Source organism: Aulostomus chinensis, chromosome 12 (genome assembly GCF_037954235.1).
Source record: "Aulostomus chinensis isolate RoL2024-O1b breed Wild chromosome 12, RoL_Achi_v1.0, whole genome shotgun sequence".
Lineage (NCBI taxonomy): Eukaryota > Metazoa > Chordata > Actinopteri > Syngnathiformes > Aulostomidae > Aulostomus > Aulostomus chinensis.
Window position 1 is genome coordinate 8,155,647 of NC_141331.1, and position 14,393 is coordinate 8,170,039.

The window sequence follows — 14,393 nt, forward strand, 5'->3', positions numbered from 1 at the left end:
CAGATAAATATGTATGTAAATGTATGTTGGCCAGCAATCTAACTATAAAAACAAGAGATCTCTGAGCAGAGTGGAGTTGTAAGATAAGATAAACCTTTATTCGTCCCTCAGTGGGGAAATTGGCACTGTTACAGCAGCAGAAACAGAGAAGTAGCAGAGGAAAAAGTACAAGAGCAATAAATAACAGAAACTATAATAAAATGAATAAAACTATAATATAAAATACATAATTCCCAATTGTGACGTCTGGTTTCTAAAGGGGTCTGGGGGCTGAGGGCCCAGTGTCTGAGATAAATGTCAGAAAGATATAAATTCTGTTCAGAGATCACCTGGGAGGTTTTGTGACATCACACGTTCTATGTTCCTATGGTTCTATGGTACCATTCCATGGTCTGTGGTCCCACCCCTCAAAGTTCTGGTTGATTTAAATACCTCTCAGCAATGATGCTTATTCAGTGTTAAACTTTTAACCCACCAACTGATAACGATGCATTTACATATTTCTTACTTATTGCAGTATTGACTGGTGATGCTATATTAGCTTTCTTTGTTGTTTGCTTGTTTTCTCCTTGAAGTCACAATGACAACGCACCCGATGAGGTGAAATCATTATCTGTGAGTCTTTAAAGATCGAGGTACATCAGCCGAATGCAGTAACAGTTTGCAATAAATCCACTTTTCATGAGTATGGCAATCAGTTTTTATTGAATCCGTTTGAGAGGTGCGATTGTTTTAATGGCTGTTTTGGAGGCTGCAGTTTGTGGTGGTGTAGAGCTGTGCTTGTTGAGACTTTGATGTGTTCCTTCTACCTTGCACATCTTATTCATATGAATTATTGTGGACAAAAATATTAGGAACACGTCTGAGTACAAGACACAAATTGCAGCCTCCAAAATGTTAAAATAATCGGGCAACTGTGAGTGTGTCTTGACTGACACAAACACATTCTGCACAGCACTGCAATTTTTTGTTATTATATCAATATGTCTGGGATGAGCATACACCAAACAATAATAAATCCAGCTTGTGCAAGCCAGAATACCCATTAGTCATTACACTTCACCAGGATTAATTGACTTATTCTGCAATTAGCAACTCTGAGTGTTCCATGAGAATAAAATATCTGCATTTTTTGAAAAGTAATAGCCTGGCGTCACATCGCCTTTTCATTTAGAGTTACGCCTCTGGTTGTTTTTTCACCTGGATTTAATTTCTTTTTGCTCCTTGTGATTCATATCACAAGAATGCATTGTGAGGCATATTTTACCTCTACGTTTATACATTTGAACATTTTTTTTGTGTGTGTCTTTAGGATGCATCCTCCCCGGGTCCCTCTCCCTCCTCGGCAGGGGTACTGGTGCCCCCAAAGGTGGCATCTATAACCTCTGAGCTGTTGGCCCATGCCAAGGTGCAGCTGCCACTCAACATGTGAGTACATATGAGCCCACCCACCTACTTCCTCTCCTGCCTGGTCCGTGTTCCCAACAGAATATGTGCCTGCGCTCCAAGCATTACTTATAGTGTTAAAAATATTTCTTCTACTGCGCCCAGAGATGTTGGCCACATTCCACCGCGTCTACCACAGCACTCACTCCTCCACTGGTCAAGGATGAAATCCTTTACAAAAAGGAAAAATACACACGCTTAGAAGAATACAAAAATATAGTCAAACACTCTTCCCTCAGTGTTTCATAACCAGACCTTTGGCTCGTTTCATGTTACAGAAGAGTACTGTCAGCTACTGTGGGGAAGCAAAAGTCATCTCATATGAAAAATAATCACAACAATCCAGGTTTCACTGTATTTTGTTAGAGGATGTCCATTTAACGGACTAAGAAGTATGACGTTTCATCATTTTAGAGTGATGAGTGTTCAAAATGCACATGTACTGTAGGAGAACGAAGTTGTGGTTTTAACATTTAAATGTGTTTTAGTACTAGAGAATCAGTTGGCTCAAGTAAAAAGACATTTGTAGACAGACTGATCTTTTTCAGGATGTAGCTGTTAATCTACAGGTGACATTCAAATGCGCCGGTTTCCAATTCATTTACATGCAGGAGAAGACATTACAGTAATTTTATTTCTCAACTGTGGACAGTAGTCGGCTTAAAGGTAGAAGGGGAAGTGGGATTGAGTTTAAATCATCAACATTGTACTTCGCTCAATATCTCAAAACTACCACGCCGCCAAAACTTCAGCAGAGAATGTGTACTGTCGGTTCTTTCCAAACGCACCAAATACGTCGTTTTGCAAGGTTAGTGACATGTAGACGACTCAGTGTGCCGTTAACTTACTGCTGTCAAGTCTGACCTCTTCTCCATCTCATCAGCGGATAAACAACCATCTGACATAAACACAATTAAATTCTTGTGGAATTGTAACCTCATGAGGCACAAGTCTATAGAAAAACTATTTGCTCAACAGACTGAAACTTGAATGATGCAATTTTATTTAGAAAACATACACAAACAATGTAAAAATTATATTGTGATCACTTGAAGTGACACTGAAACTAATGCAACGTTATAAACGGGATTAAATTTTCATTGTTATGAGACAAGACTGATATTAAGACAACAAGTTAATTCACCTCGTTGATTGTGGTGACAGGGAGGTTATTAACATCATATAATTAGGAGAAAGTAGACTGTATTTATTGTGTTTTTTCAGAAATTGAGATGCATAATTGCTGTGATAATCTTTTGTTGGTAATCTGATTTTATACAGTTAGTGACTTGATTTTTATTTTGGTGAAGAAACATTTGGTTCCACCTTCTTCCAAGGTTAGAATCTGGTTCTGCGGCTGAGGTACGGGACCAGGGGACGCATTCTAAATGGATCCACACAAGTATAGAAGCTAAGAGCTGTTTATTCTTGTAACTGGAGGACCGCCTGCAGGGTATCAGAGAAAGGCAGCAAAATTGTCAGATTTAATACTATCAACTTCTTACAAGTAGTACATACAGACACACTCACGCACAAGGTCATGTTTCCACCACTGAGGACATTACATCGACTAACCCCTACATCCATTCCCCGGAGACTCACCTGAACCGTTCACCTAATCCTAAATTTACCTTCATTTTTAAACTAGGCAGAATTATGGCTGTCGTGATTGGAGCTTGTTTCTTTTTGTCCCCAAAAGTGGGGCAAGTTCTCACAGTGTGACAGGGTAAAAAGATTTATGTTCCCACAACATGAGGAATCCCTGATGTACACACACACACACACACACACACACACACACACACACAAATTCTGGAGAGGGTTTGTCCTACTGATGAGGTCGGACGTTTCCATCTTGACCTGGCAACTATCCCTGTTGCCATGCGAAGACGGGAGATGGTCCCCACATCTGTTACCATAGCAACGAGGAGGCAGCACATATAGGGCTTGTTTACTCTGCGGTCTCATTGTCTGTCATCGTCTGCCAACGACACAACCAGAAACTCATTTATATGTTAACGCAGATGCAATCCGCAGCACTCCCAGTCACACATATCTTCAGCATTTATCAATATTCCCTGTCGTCAGCAGGTCCATGGGGTCAGCCGACCCTTCTTTCTTTAAGAATGAGCTGTTCTCTTTCTATCTGTTGTGTTACCTTGATCCTCGTTTCATCATGTACCCAAATGCAGTGGACTCTGATATTCCATCCGTGGTCACTTGCATTAAAATTGCATTAGGAAGTGATCATTTAATGGCCTGCACCAAGAGGAGGACTGGTTACAGCAAGCCATCATTGTTTCACGGTTCTGGGGCTCATGTCTAATTGTTTTAAGTTAATCTAAAAAAAAAAAAATTTAAAAATTCACAGTAATTTACCTTCTTTAGCTGTTTTCTTTGATGAATGCAACTGCTCAGTAAATATATAGGATCCCTAGAAAAAAAAATTTTTTTTGGTAATTCAATCAGGCGGCAGAGAGACACTTTGCAGGAAGTCCTTTTGGTGAAGTCAGAAAGACGTGAAGAGGCAGCAGAGACAGCAGCATACAGACAAAAGCATTTTAACTCCACAGTATTTTTGCTTTTAGTTTGAGTTTCAGCACACCAAGGGAAAAACTTTGGGCACCCCTGGCTTAAATAGAAGTCTCCACTCTTTAATGGCCGCATCAGAAAGTTTGCTTGTGTTTAGAATTTGTCTTTGAGCATATGTAATCCATCTCAGATGCTGTATTTGACCAGATGTATATGTACTCACATTTTCTGAACTTACTGTCCTTCTCAGTGTTATTTTTCTCAATGAAACCAGTAGTGAATATTCTTGGGTTATTTTGTTGATACCGGAGGAGTTTGTTGCGTGGCTCTGAAAACTGGTGATTCTCTCCTCCCTCATTTGCTGACCGGCATTTCATCTTGTTTGTCATGGATTGATCAGCTAATATATTCTCATCTTCTTAACTCAGTCATTTATTTGCATCGTATATTCATAGCTTTGTTTTTACTTTGCATAACACACATTAGGGCTTATCTACATGCAGCTGGAAATCCCCCACTGTGAGAAAATTGGTAGCTTGTTATTCGATGTTTTCCTCAAACGTGACTGTTTGTATTATTCATCACTTTTATTTCTTTTTCCTTTATTCCCCAGATACCTAGCGCTATACGCCTACAAGCCCCAGAAGGCTGACGAGCTTGAACTGAGGAAAGGGGAGATGTATCGGGTGACAGAGAAGTGTCAGGATGGATGGTTCAAAGGCACCTCACTGAGAACCGCGGCGTCTGGTGTCTTCCCAGGGAACTACGTCACCCCCGTGTCCAGGTCAGTGAGCTCAGGCGTAGGATGTTGTGGCGATACAGCCGCCCGAGGGACTTTGTCATTCCAACATCCACATGAAAGGGAATCACAGTGTCCTCGGTTTTTATTCTGGCTGGGGACATGTCATTGCTGTGTCATTCCACACGCTCTCTCCCTTCTTTCAACTTTCGAAAAGTAGCGAAACCTCAACTTCTGACATTGTATTGTTGGTTTGAAATAGCAGCTGTGACTCTCAGTGGTCAGGAAGCTCTTTGTCTTTGGCAGCTCTGAAAGGAAATCTTCAATATTCAGGGTAGTTTTCTCTTCTGTTTCAAAAACTACCCTTTCATTATACCACTCATGCTGAGTGCAGGAGTTCCAAAAGTAGAGTCAGACGCCAAGGGACACACTGTCAGTGGGGGATTTCCAAAAAACAAATCTTGATGATAAGAAATGGAGGATTTTATCCAAACTATGGATGGGCCTTTTAGTGGGGGGCTCTGGTGGGTGGTACCCTGCACAGGCCGCTGTCAATCACATCCATTTAGAATCGGTTGTTGGTTTTGAACGTGAGATTTCAGCAGCACCTTCCAACAGGACCTTTTTCACTGCAGCCATTTTCATGTACACAGGTAAACACAGGTGTATTTAAGATTTATTAATGTCCTGGTCGATTTTCAGCTTTCACAAGAACAGGGCCATGATTGATGTCTTCAATTACATACAGCTTTACCCTGCAGTGACAGGTCAACATGGCAGCCGTGAAGAGAGCCTCACACAAAGGCAATGTTAGCCCTGGCATGGTGGGTTTTAGGGTAATTTCGTGCCTGTTGTATTTGTTGCACCTCCAATTGTACCAACCGAATTTGTCGTTCAAGGGTGTTAAAAGATTGTAAAAATAGAGAATTGTATATTTTAAATAAATGTATATTTTCATCTTCTAAAACTTTTTTGAGTGTGTGACAAATGCTAAGGAGCTAAAAGTTGAAGTTCAGGAAGCTATAACGTTGAGGCTAATTTTGATTTTGTTTAACTGACTTGGAGCACCAAGCTACAGGAACCAGTACCAAAGTCAATGTGTTGTAGGGATACTGGAGTGGAACCTTTTTGAACGCTACCCAGCTCTGCTCTTCCTCCACGCTCCTGCATCAGCCTCCTCTTAGACTGTGTCCTCCTGTAACAGGATTATGATTTCCACAGCAACCAAATCTAACAATTGCTGTGGTCACATCCATGAAGGAATTTATCTTCTCTCAAAAGAAAACAAGTCATACTATGTGAACAAAATATCATGAAAACTGGCTTAAAGCAGTTCTGTTTGTTGTTACTTTAGTGAAAATGTTTAAAACAGAGGACTCTTTTGTGATGTTTCAAATGTCAGAAATCCCCAAATCCACAGCAGTGTTAATATTGGCTCTGTGTCTCCGGTGCTTCCACATGGAAAGTGAATCAATATCATTATCCCCATCATCCCGCTTGATTTAAGCATCCTCAACACTTGTTACTCGTGGCTCTTAAAACAACATACCACTGAAAAATTAGTGCATCAAAAATCGTATTTGGCTATTTAATTACCCTCATTATTCCTGCTTGCATTTGCAGTGGCTGTTCTCCTCATCTGTATTCTGTTCCATGAATCAGTCAATTGAAAAAAAAAAAAAACAATGAAGGAGAGAGAGAGGAAGAAAAATGAATGCAAGGAAGACTTCGAATAACAGAACCACCACCACCCCCCAAAAAAATGAGTGAGACAAAGATAATGACAAGATACGGAGCTGGAGGAAAGAGGAAAGGAGAGAGAGAGAGAGAAAACAAGGCATGAAAGGAGGGAGAGAAATGATAAAAATGGGGTGGAGAAAGAAAAACTGTGAAGGAGGTCAAAAAATTAAACATAGAGTGAGAGGGAAGATATGGAAGAAGACGGGGTAATGAGGAAAGAGAAAGCAAAGGAAGAAGACACAAAGAGATCAAACGGCTTCAACCCAGCAGGTGTCCCTCTCCAGAGTGAATGAACGGCTGCTTCACATTCTACCGTTATGCAATAAGCGAGAGAGAAAGGCAGGGTGGGAGAGAAATCAAATGAGAGACAATTTGTTATTTTTACGCAAGCATACTGGCTCCTTCTCCTTCCACCCCTCCCTACTTACCCCCCCCCCCCACTCTTTTGTCTGCAGTGCAGCTCAGAAATTTCTCACTATGATAATGAGAGGCTGTCAGATGCTCAGCCATGTTTTTACAAGCAGTTCTAAGAACATAACTTTGACTTTCCTTTACCTGAAACACCTAACGTTGCCTTCACCTGAAGTCTTCACCTTAAACTCATTTGAATGACAGGGACTCATTGTTCATGCCTAAGTGCCCCGCTGACATGTATTTGCATTGGAGTGACAGAAAGCCTCTCGTGGCCTTAGTTGCCAGAGCAAAGGAAGAAATAAGAATTGGAGATACTTAAATGATCCCTGAGGAGAAGTCTGGTACCGCTGCTTTGCTCACACTTGAGTAGGAAAACATAAAGCAAAGAGGAAGGACAAGGTACAAAATATGTGTACTTACAAAAAGATAAGACAAGATAAAAAAAACAATATTCAAATTATGAATGTCTGCAATGTAAGTTATGTACTTAAATAATAAGGACTTATTTAACCTGCTGTATTGCACACATTTAGACAGAGCAATCATTCAGCAGTGTCCTATCTCTCAATATAAAAATGGAAGTGACAGCCAGAGTTCAAGAGCAGTGTCTCAGCTCAGGCTTTTCAGTAGAAACTACTCAGTTATCAGCACCGTGACTGCAGTTGAACCCTAACAGATTCAGATCAGCTGATTACCTCAGCCACGGCGCTAACATGATTTGTGACGCTCATTTGTTTGTTTGTCTGTCTTCAGCTGGATTATATTAAAAAAATGATAAGGCCGTTGCAGCCTGGGCTGAGGGGGAGCACATTCAATTTGGCTGTACAACCATTTAACATAGCGAAAAATTGCATTTTTTAAAATTGGATTTGGCTGAGGTCTTTAGTCTCCAAGCGCCTGTCTGTCACAGCCACTCTCTGTGGGTGCCCGCTAGTTCCATCATGTGTTACTATGAGTAATGAGCTGTAGTCCTGCCGCTCATGTTCATCTCATTGATGGAACCAGTCTACCGAAACTCTGTTTGAATGGCTTTTAATATTTTCAGAAAGAAAAACATGTAGAGACTCTTATATTTTATCAGGAAAGATGATACAGAGCTTGGTGGGGACCTGTTCTGTTATTGTAATTTATGTTTTTATCTAATTTCCTGGTGTGTCTTTGCTGTGTGATTCCTCGGTTTTTATTAATGCAGAACTATTTCTCACACACACACGGACACACACTCACACACACATGCACGCACACACACTTCTTCATTGCTATCCTTGTGAGGACAGCCATTGATAAAATGTGGTCTTTAACCCTCAATCCTCTAACTCTCAGCTGAACCCAAAGCCTTACACCAAGTTCACTCTCACAAAGATGGCTTAAAATTGGTTCTTACAAAGATAGCCATAAACACACACACACACACACACACACACACAGAGGAAGCCATAACTCTGTATATGTGTGACGGGAAGTCGGTAGGCAGCCATAAGAGTGTGAATACCGCTGAGTCAATAATGTTCACCTCACTGTTGTGCCATTCAGCTCTCTGCAGACAGACGCAGGCTGCAGGAGCATGTATGTTACAGTCAGACACTCTGATCCCTCAGCCCGTGCTATGCCGTGTAGACTAGATATGATCTGTTAACATTTGAGGCCAACACAAAACCAGGAAGAGAGATTCCATAGTAATATCCTGTGTGGAAAGAAATGAGTGATGTGAGCAAATGTCAAAATCAATAAATGTAATACGTGATTAAATGTAATAAAGTTTCAATGACATTCAGTATTAATCTCCTCTTCCTTCTGAAGGGCTACATTTGGAGTCGGTGCTACCCGGAGCTCGTGTTTGTCCAGCCCAGTAGGTGGTGGAGGAGTAGGTGGGTGTAGTCAGGTGGGGAATAAAATCTCAGACCCTTCATCGCCTGGATCACCGGGCCCCTCCTCATCCAGACCCTCGACCCCACTGGTAAACTCCTCCAACTCAGTTAACCCCAGTCCTGCATCCTCACCGCAAACTGCAGCAGCCCAGCTGAAGAACTGCCTCCGCTCCAGCCAGCACACAGTTAACCCGGCACGCACCTCCATGCAGCTAGGTAAGCAAAAACACACTCTACACATAATGGGTTTTAATCAATACACTTTGCAAGACTTTGTATTTGCATATTAACATCTGACTAAACACAATGAATTCCTGAAAGATTCAGAAAGCTTACTTTTCAGATTTCTTCTGATTTGAACACATGATTGATGAATCTCAATTAGGCCGGTGCTAATTGGCTATCAGCTCTTGTATGAGCGACTTGTATGACTGATGGATTTTTCTAACAGATGGACCATTTTAATTGATTTAGTACCCCAACTGAGGTGTTCTAAACTATAATCTGTAGAATCTGCAACCATCTCTGCATCTATTTGTGGAGGAGCAGCGTGTCTGCCTGCTGTCGTGTTAATCAGCACAAGTGACGAGTTGACTGGCAATTACTTGTTGCAAGACTCAGACACCTCGGTTCCCCACAAGATACTGATGTAAATGATTTTTGAGGCAACACACACAGGCTAACGGGATTTTGGTCAGAAGATCCATAAAATCCATAAATATATTTGACTTTGACAGTCGAACTAAGGGTCCCACCTGACTCCTGGACCAAAGTCAGTAGGTGCATTTCCATCTCGCTGTGTGGAAACTGAGAGGGAACAAAAAAAAAATTGAGTCAGTCACTGAATAATATCACAAAAATGGTTTCGTGTTTGGAAGAGGTGGAAAAGCTGTATCGATGAAAGATATATGCGAATAAATGCAATGTACGTACTGCTCGTCTCGATAAACAAACTCCTGCTATTCAAATAAGAGTATTGAATTGCTGATTTTCCAAATATTTGGTTGCATTACAATTCTGATCTTATATGATGAAATATTCAGACTGAAACTTGCAAATACACAAGCCGTTTATTCTCATTTTTACACACAAACGCACACACACAGACGTGCAACAGCTGAAACATGCATAAGATCACAACTAAAGCATTAAAATATGAGAGATTATGACTGTGAACATCACATCTGCTTCACCTCAGGAAGCACTGGTACATTCCTGTCGCTCCCGTGGACGATCTGCTCACAGCCCCTAGATTGCTTTGATAACAGGATAAACAAATACTGATATTTTTTAAATACCTGCAGTGTATTATAAGATGGGGGGGGGGGGACATGACTGTGTAAGTAGTAATTCTGTTTGAGAGCAATTTCTCACACAAGACATAAGTGAATCCACAAGGACATTATCATGGTATATAACACCGATGGCGTTACGGAGTACAAAACATAGGACGTCAGTGGAGACGGTGGGCCTTGGTATTATCTGACTTCTTTCTTGTGGTGGAGTATCTGTGGGATGGTAGTGGTGGTGGAGTATCTGTGGGCTGGTATTAGTGGTGGAGTATCTGTGGGGTGATAGTGGTGGTGGAGTATTCGTGGGCTGGTAGTAGTGGTGGTGGAGTATCTGTGGGGTGGTAGTGGTGGTGGAGTATCTGTGGGGTGGTAGTGGTGGTGGAGTATTCGTGGGCTGGTAGTAGTGGTGGTGGAGTATCTGTGGGGTCGTAGTGGTGGTGGAGTATCTGTGGGCTGGTATTAGTGGTGGAGTATCTGTGAGCTGGTAGTAGTGGTGGAGTATCTGTGAGCTGGTAGTAGTGGTGGAGTATCTGTGAGCTGGTATTAGTGGTGGAGTATCTGTGAGCTGGTAGTAGTGGTGGCGTATCTGTGGGGTGGTATTGGTGGTGGAGTATCTGTGGGCTGGTAGTAGTGGTGGAGTATCCATGGGCTGGTATTAGTGGTGGAGTATCTGTGAGCTTGTATTAGTGGTGGAGTATCTGTGAGCTGGTAGTAGTGGTGGCGTATCTGTGGGCTGGTATTGGTGGTGGAGTATCTGTGGGCTGGTAGTAGTGGTGGAGTATCTGTGGGCTGGTAGTAGTGGTGGAGTATCTGTGGGGTGGTATTGGTGGTGGAGTATCTGTGGGCTGGTAGTAGTGGTGGTGTATCTGTGGGGTGGTATTGGTGGTGGAGTATCTGTGAGCTGGTATTAGTGGTGGAGTATCTGTGAGCTGGTATTAGTGGTGGAGTATCTGTGAGCTGGTAGTAGTGGTGGCGTATCTGTGGGGTGGTATTGGTGGTGGAGTATCCATGGGCTGGTATTAGTGGTGGAGTATCTGTGAGCTGGTATTGGTGGTGGAGTATCTGTGGGCTGGTAGTAGTGGTGGAGTATCCATGGGCTGGTATTAGTGGTGGAGTATCTGTGAGCTGGTAGTAGTGGTGGAGTGTCTGTGAGCTGGTAGTAGTTGTGGAGTGTCTGTGAGCTGGTAGTAGTGGTGGAGTGTCTGTGAGCTGGTAGTAGTGGTGGAGTATCTGTGAGCTGGTAGTAGTTGTGGAGTGTCTGTGAGCTGGTAGTAGTGGTGGAGTGTCTGTGAGCTGGTAGTAGTGGTGGAGTGTCTGTGAGCTGGTAGTAGTGGTGGAGTGTCTGTGAGCTGGTAGTAGTGGTGGAGTGTCTGTGAGCTGGTAGTAGTGGTGGAGTATCTATGGGGTTGTAGTGGTGGTGGAGTGTCTGTGAGCTGGTAGTAGTGGTGGAGTGTCTGTGAGCTGGTAGTAGTGGTGGAGTGTCTGTGAGCTGGTAGTAGTGGTGGAGTGTCTGTGAGCTGGTAGTAGTGGTGGAGTATCTATGGGGTTGTAGTGGTGGTGGAGTGTCTGTGAGCTGGTAGTAGTGGTGGAGTGTCTGTGAGCTGGTAGTAGTGGTGGAGTGTCTGTGAGCTGGTAGTAGTGGTGGAGTGTCTGTGAGCTGGTAGTAGTTGTGGAGTGTCTGTGAGCTGGTAGTAGTGGTGGAGTGTCTGTGAGCTGGTAGTAGTGGTGGAGTGTCTGTGAGCTGGTAGTAGTGGTGGAGTGTCTGTGAGCTGGTAGTAGTGGTGGAGTATCTATGGGGTTGTAGTGGTGGTGGAGTGTCTGTGAGCTGGTAGTAGTGGTGGAGTGTCTGTGAGCTGGTAGTAGTGGTGGAGTGTCTGTGAGCTGGTAGTAGTGGTGGAGTATCTATGGGGTTGTAGTGGTGGTGGAGTGTCTGTGAGCTGGTAGTAGTGGTGGAGTATCTATGGGGTTGTAGTGGTGGTGGAGTGTCTGTGAGCTGGTAGTAGTGGTGGAGTGTCTGTGAGCTGGTAGTAGTGGTGGAGTATCTGTGAGCTGGTAGTAGTGGTGGAGTGTCTGTGAGCTGGTATTAGTGGTGGAGTGTCTGTGAGCTGGTATTAGTGGTGGAGTATCTATGCGGTTGTAGTGGTGGTGGAGTGTCTGTGAGCTGGTAGTAGTGGTGGAGTATCTGTGAGCTGGTAGTAGTGGTGGAGTATCTGTGAGCTGGTAGTAGTGGTGGAGTGTCTATGGGGTTGTAGTGGTGGTGGAGTATCTGTGAGCTGGTATTAGTGGTGGAGTATCTATGGGGTTGTAGTGGTGGTGGAGTATCTGTGAGCTGGTATTAGTGGTGGAGTATCTATGGGGTTGTAGTGGTGGTGGAGTATCTGTGAGCTGGTATTAGTGGTGGAGTATCCGTGGGGAGTCCAGGGTCATCTCCCAGCTCCAGTCTGGGTGTCTCCACCAGTCCTGTCTCACATCCCTGTGTAATCTTTTCTGTCTCCTTTTAAAAAAATAATAGTGAAGGTGTTTTTTGGAGACTGCAGAGGAACATCAAGTGAAAACACTGCCATGAACATCAGAGTACACAGCAGAATGACATCACTTTGTTTTTTTGTTTTTTGGAGGCGTAATGACAGAGCTTCATTCTCGCTGTCTTTCTCTCCCTCTCAAGTCCTTTCTTTTCTCTCTCACTCTGTCTCTAACACACGCACACACACACACACACACACACACACACACACACACACACACACACACACACATCTGGTCTCCATTACAAAATAAAGTATGTGCATAGTTCTGGCATTTGGTGGTTTTATCACATGACCAGCTCGCCTCTTTTTTTTCTCTCTAAATACTGCAGTATCCTACAGCAGGTGGCTTGGAAGTGTGTGTGTGTGTGTGTGTGTGTGTGTGTGTGTGTGTGTGTGTGTGTGTGTGTGTGTGTGTGTGCTCATGTGATCTCATGAGCACCAAATGTGCTCATACAGATTGAAGTCTGAATAAATTGCTGAACTCAGGACATCTTCAGCCATTTTTATTTTTTAGAAAAGAAGAAAGGCAGCACAGAGATGAGCATGTCTGCTGGCTCTCTTCTTGGTCTTTACTGCCAAATAATATTTCCCACACTTTCATCTGAAGGTGAAGATGGAAAAAATCTTTGCATCAAATCACCTGATTTGATAGTTTCTCTCCTGATTTCTGAACTTGTCTATCAGCTGATGCTTAATACCAACACACACACGCACACACACACCCCAGCCTGTTTCAGGGCTAATATATTAACATTATGCAGTTTTGGATCAGTGTATGGATTCACATACCCTCTGATGCAGTGTTCCAGGCTGTGTTGCAGGCTTCTCTAGTGTGAGTATGGATGTTGGATCAACATCAGTGCAATTTTGCTATTTTGACACCTTAGTAACAAAGTTGTTTTCATTTCCAGTCCGCTCGGTTTGGCCTGTCCTGGCTTCCCCTCTGCAGACCAAAGATATGCAATTTGATATGGATAGAACACTCAGATTCCTTCAGTTCTAAATACATATGATTATCTTTAATATCTTACTCATTTTCTGCCAAATCAACTGCTAATACTACGAATGATATCCAGTACATCGAGGAAGACACTGCACTTTCATCAGATACAAGGCCATAACATGTTGAAGTCTAAAGCGAACACTGACTATTACTCTTAAACATACAAAGTAAATTTTAAAACCAATTGTCTCCATAGGAATTAAGTAAGGTGGTGTCAAATGTGGACTAATGGCTGCTGCCAGAGAATTAAATCAGTGGTGTGTTTGTGTGTTTTTAGTCCACAGTCCTCCTGCTGGAAGCCCAGAGCGCCCCACGGTGGCCATATCTCCCCTGCGTCCTCAGAACTCCTCCCCTTCTCGTTGCTCCGGCCAATCAGTTCGTCCTCTCTCCATGGTGTCTCCAGGACCCAGCTTAGGACCCTCGCCCCTCTCCTCCCCTGCCTCACGACCCCTCCTCCCCCTCTCATCTCCCCTCTCCTGCCTCACACCTCCCAACGTGTCTGCGGTGCTTCTGAACGGGGAACCAGCCAGTCCCCTGCAGCCGCCATCGCCGGGCCCTTCTCACGCCCCCGCCCAGGGCGCCCTCGCCCCAAAAGCAGAAAAAGTAAGTTAACATCATTCAGCTTCGTTAGGTTCTACTTCCTTTGATCAGTCATCCTGTAAATAAAACTCATCTTCTTTGTTGCTCATTTACTGTCACACTCTCACTCACTTGTACGTATGAACTGAAATACTACTTTAAAAAGTGATTTGTCCCTCAGGTGTCATAAATTTAGAATATCATCAACTCCTCAAGCTGGAAAGCCAAAAATGACAAAAGATAATATTTCAT

General features: G+C 43.2%; 1 protein-coding gene across 3 annotated transcripts in view; it reads left to right on the forward strand.

Annotated features, from left to right (window-relative positions):
• The window catches only part of LOC147251903 (E3 ubiquitin-protein ligase SH3RF3-like), a 98,555-nt gene that overhangs the window by 75,063 nt on the left and 9,099 nt on the right, over nucleotides 1-14,393 (forward strand). For 2 of the 3 annotated variants that reach the window (XM_086219882.1, XM_086219881.1), the window contains exons 5-8: nucleotides 1,313-1,428; nucleotides 4,592-4,762; nucleotides 8,672-8,955; nucleotides 13,840-14,165. In XM_086219882.1, coding sequence (XP_086076008.1) covers nucleotides 1,313-1,428; nucleotides 4,592-4,762; nucleotides 8,672-8,955; nucleotides 13,840-14,165 — 897 coding nt within the window. The remainder of the gene's footprint in view (nucleotides 1-1,312; nucleotides 1,429-4,591; nucleotides 4,763-8,671; nucleotides 8,956-13,839; nucleotides 14,166-14,393) is intronic. The other variant, XM_086219883.1, reaches the window with a different exon arrangement.